This window comes from Antrostomus carolinensis, unplaced genomic scaffold, assembly GCF_000700745.2.
Source record: "Antrostomus carolinensis isolate BGI_N321 unplaced genomic scaffold, ASM70074v2 scaffold40291, whole genome shotgun sequence".
Classification (NCBI taxonomy): Eukaryota; Metazoa; Chordata; class Aves; order Caprimulgiformes; family Caprimulgidae; genus Antrostomus; species Antrostomus carolinensis.
Window position 1 is genome coordinate 1 of NW_010295651.1, and position 4,284 is coordinate 4,284.

The 4,284-nt window shown below is 47.5% G+C and overlaps 1 protein-coding gene across 1 annotated transcript in view; it reads right to left on the minus strand.

Annotated features, from left to right (window-relative positions):
• Positions 1 to 242: 242 nt before the first annotated feature.
• Positions 243 to 4,284, minus strand: part of E4F1 (E4F transcription factor 1) — a gene marked incomplete at both ends in the record, with an annotated part of 4,453 nt that continues 411 nt past the window's right edge. The window contains 8 exons of the mRNA XM_029087487.1: positions 243 to 460; positions 977 to 1,082; positions 1,386 to 1,613; positions 1,991 to 2,157; positions 2,483 to 2,635; positions 2,908 to 3,028; positions 3,229 to 3,434; positions 4,214 to 4,284. The exon at positions 4,214 to 4,284 is cut by the window's right edge and continues 5 nt beyond it. Of these exons, the coding sequence (XP_028943320.1) occupies positions 243 to 460; positions 977 to 1,082; positions 1,386 to 1,613; positions 1,991 to 2,157; positions 2,483 to 2,635; positions 2,908 to 3,028; positions 3,229 to 3,434; positions 4,214 to 4,284 (1,270 nt within the window). The remainder of the gene's footprint in view (positions 461 to 976; positions 1,083 to 1,385; positions 1,614 to 1,990; positions 2,158 to 2,482; positions 2,636 to 2,907; positions 3,029 to 3,228; positions 3,435 to 4,213) is intronic.

Genomic DNA, 4,284 nt, shown 5'->3' on the forward strand with positions numbered 1-4,284 from the left:
AAATATATATAAATATAAATAAATAGGGTATTAAATACCCTATTAAATTAATAGCTTCAGCTATTAATTCATTTTAAAATACCCCACTAAAGCAAAAGCTCCTTCTGGAGCTTCAGATCATACAAGAAGCAGGTAAACTGGCATCTGTTCTGTCAGGAGCAAAGCCCCCTAGCTTCTCCCAAACCCCAGCTCTGGACAGGGAAGTCTGAAGGCCAGGCTGTGTGGGGGAGGCACACACACACCTTTGTCTTGTACCGCTTGCCACACTTGGGGCAGGAGTAGGGCCGCTCGTCGGAGTGCACTCGTCGGTGCCCCTTGACGTGGGCAATGGTCTTGTAGAGCTTGCCACACTCCCCGCAGCGGAAGCGCCGCTCGTTCACGTGCACTTCTTGATGCTTTTTTAGCAGGTAGCCCTTTGTGAACTCTTTGCCACACTCCTCGCACTTGAAAGGCTTGTAGTCTAGAGAGAGAGAGGGAACACATGGCTGGTACAGGACACCCAGCAGGAGCAAGTCTCTGGCACGTGCTGTAACACAATTCTTACCAAAAAATTAACTGGGAGAAGGAGGGAAATTACATTTTCAGCTGTGTGTATGGGCTTTGTCTCATTCCTAAGTGAATTCTGCTCAAATGTTGCTCTCATGGCCTTTGGTGCCTTTCAAGCAGCAGTTCCAGCCTATCAATCTGTTCTGCCTCACTAACCTTTTTATTTGCCTTGTCACAAAACTCTGCTTTCAAGGATGCAGTGCAGGCCCTGAAACGTGGAAACATTTCTATTTTTTATATATATATTTTTTTACCCTCTATTCTAGAGCTCAACCAAAGTCAACCTTTTTATATTTGTGCATCAAGCATCAGTTGATTTTGCATGGCTAACAGCCACATAAAGGCAAGGAACCTGAAACCAAACAAGCTGTGCTGTGTTTAAGATCACAGTAAGACATTTTAGACAACAGCACAAGCAGCAGAACTTTACCTAGATGGCCTTTGATGTGTGTTTCGAGGGAAGCAGCTTCACTGAAGGCTTCATTACAGTGAGGGCAAACGTAACTCTTGTACCCATTTGTTCTTTCTGGGTCTGTCTGTTGGAAAGAAAATGGTACAACGTAAATATTTCCTGTACTAGCGCGTGCAGTGAGTGTCACTGAGCAAATTCCCAATTAAATATTCCAGCTTTGACAAGAAAGAGATCTATATTGGCAGCAGGAGAGAGGGAGCACGTGTGTGTACACTGTACTTAAAGCTTATGTGAAAAACACAACTGTAAAAACTGACACAGAGACCCGGGCACGGGGAGGGATGTGCTGAGGGTGACAGCACTGTCCACAACCCCCTGCAGGGAAGGGAGGTTACAAAATTCATCTGTTTATGGCATACAGACTTACAGACTCTGCTTGTTCTACTTCAACACACTGTTCCCCACACGGCTCCTCTTCTGCTTCCACCACTTCATTTTCTAGTTCTTGTGCAGCAGCTACAGCAGGCTCCTCTGGCTTCGGCATTTCCTCCATAGCGACTCTCTCCACCACGATACCCGAATTCCTCATGGCCTGCCTCAGCAGATTCTCACTGTTCACTTCCCCCTCACACGGCAGCTCCTCAGGATGCGACTGCTGAAGGAATAAACAGTAATTGGTACAGCAAATAACACAATTAGCCCGTTTTTTACAGCAACGCTGCTAGGACAGTCACTCTTCCTGGGGTGTCTAATGCTGTGATACAGGCTTGAAAGATCAACAAGGGAATGATCTTGGATTGGGGAGGAAGACAAGGTGAATCTGTACTCTGGAAACATACAGTCCCAAGGATGATGAGCCTTTGCTCCTGCCACAGAGTCTGGTAGCAGGGAACTGTCAACAAAAACACCCTCTTGGTTTTGGTATCATCCAGTACGTGGTGCTGAGCCCTACACATCCCCGTTCTTCTTCAGGAGGTGAAATACTTCAAAGCATAAAACACACAGAGGGAATTTCAGAGCAGTGACACTCACGTCTTGCTCCAGGGATTTTGCATCTACAACAGGAAGTTCCTGCATCTGGACGTGGACCTCGTGAAGAACGTTGCCTTTGGCATCTGTCACGAGATGGATGACGGGTGAGGCCTCCAGGGGTTCGCTCGCTAGCGATGAAACCGTGTCTGTGTTTGAGCTGCAGGATCCTTCAAGAAAAGCAGCACAGTCAATCACTCAGTGCCACCCCTCACCAGTTTGCTGTGCCCTACAAAATACATGTCTCAGAATCTGAGGTGCCTGTTAAAGCCACTTGTGTACCAGATTCTCAAACATTCTTTGCATTCAGCGCTTGGCCACGTGCACTTCAGGTTAACAGTTTGGCTCTATACATTACTTCTTCCTGTATAAAAGATGTAAACTAAATACCACAGAAATATTTTCTTTCATAACTGAGAAAGATTTTATGGTTCAAGTGCCAGGAGCATGCTCGGCTTTATCAGATGCAGGGCAGGTCCTGACAGCACCACTGACCTGTTGGCAAATCATCTTTATTGACCACTATTTCTTTGTTCATGTTGAAGCGTATTTTTTCAGTGCAAGGTGTCAGAGATTTCAGGTGCCGAGTCAAAGCTCCCGACTCCCGGAAGCTTTTCCCACATTTCTTGCATTTGTAAGGTCTTTCATCTGGAAGTGACAAGAATGAAAACAACAGGATTAAACTGACCATGGACAGTACTAGCTCTGTGGGACACACTGCTCCAAGAACACTTTCTACAGCAGACAGACTGTGCTTATCCCCAGGACCTCACGTTGCCTCCCAGCACCCCAAACCCATGGGGGAGCTCCACAGTCTCAGCTCAGCAGCAAGACACTCCAGTGGAAGGTGAGCTGGATAACCAACCACAGGCAGCACACTCCAGCAACAGGGAACTCTTTGTTTTGGAGAACTGTCTTACCAGTGTGACGCCGATGGTGTCGAATCAGAGACCCTTTTGTCCTGAAGGAAGTTCCACAGAGTTTACATTCATAGTCCTTTCTGCTGCTGTGAGTGATCATGTGAGCTTTGAGGATGCTGGCCTATGGGAAGAATTTCACTTTAAAGGATGTTCCAAATGGTGAAGGACTTTACATTTCAACTGTAAAGAACAACAATGCTCCTCTTGAAAGCAGAACTGTCCTTCTGAAAGCACAGCATGCAGTAGAGAAGCACACTGAGATCCCTTAGTTACCAGCTTGCCTAGATAACTCCTAACCCAGCACAGCAGAGGGACACTTACTGTTTTAAATGTCTTCTGGCACAGCTCGCATACGTATCGCCCTTCTTTGTTAACCAGCAGCTTCACCTTTATCAGCTCTGTGGAAACATCCTGCTCCTGATCATCAGGGTTGCTTTGCTCTTCAGCAGCTTCCCCACCAACGTGACCATTTGGGTTTTCAAAAACATGGTCTCCTGCGACAATGACCTCTTTGATGTGCCCACTGCCTGGGAAAAGGATGGGAAGACAGTTATGTTCTTTACAAAAACCAGCTTTACAGGACCAGGACAAATTCCTGTTTCAGCACTTCACGCAGCAGGAAGGAGAAACAGGTACTCTGAACCTGGAACACAGGTCTGTGCAAAGTCCTCGTTATTGCAGCATAAATATTAGAACAGACACTTTAGGGATGGAGTTTGAAATCTGATTTGTATTAATGCAGAGAGAATTGCAGAGCTGGGCTAGGGATGCCTCCCTCACACCTCGGAGGTAACGCTCAGTCCCAATCCCAGTGCTCAGTGACACAGAGAGAATCACAGAATCACAGAGTGTCAGGGATTGGAAGGGCCCTCGAAAGATCATCCAGTCCAACCCCCCTGCCAGAGCAGGAACCTCAATGAGATCACACAGGAAGGCGTCTAGGCGGGTCTTGAATGTCTCCAGAGAAGGAGACTCCACACCCTCCCTGGCCAGCCTGTCCCAGGGCTCTGGCACCCTCACTGGAAAGAAGTTTCTTCTCAAGTTGAAGCAGAACCTCCTGTGTTCCAGCTCACACCCATTGCCCCTTGTCCTACCATTGGGCATCACTGAGAAGAGCCTGGCTCCATCCTCCTGACATTCACCCTGAACATATTTATAAACATTAATGAGGTCACCCCTCAGTCTCCTCTTCTCCAAGCTAAAGAGCCCCAGCTAAAGGTCACGTTCCCAGCTACAATGAGGACACAGGACGAGTGAAGTGTTCCCAGCACCACAGGGATACCAAGGCAGGTGTCTGGAAGCTCACCTACGATGGCCGATGCGCTGCTGATCTCCTCTGCTATGGAAGATGCTTCCACCACTATGTGAGCGACGGTG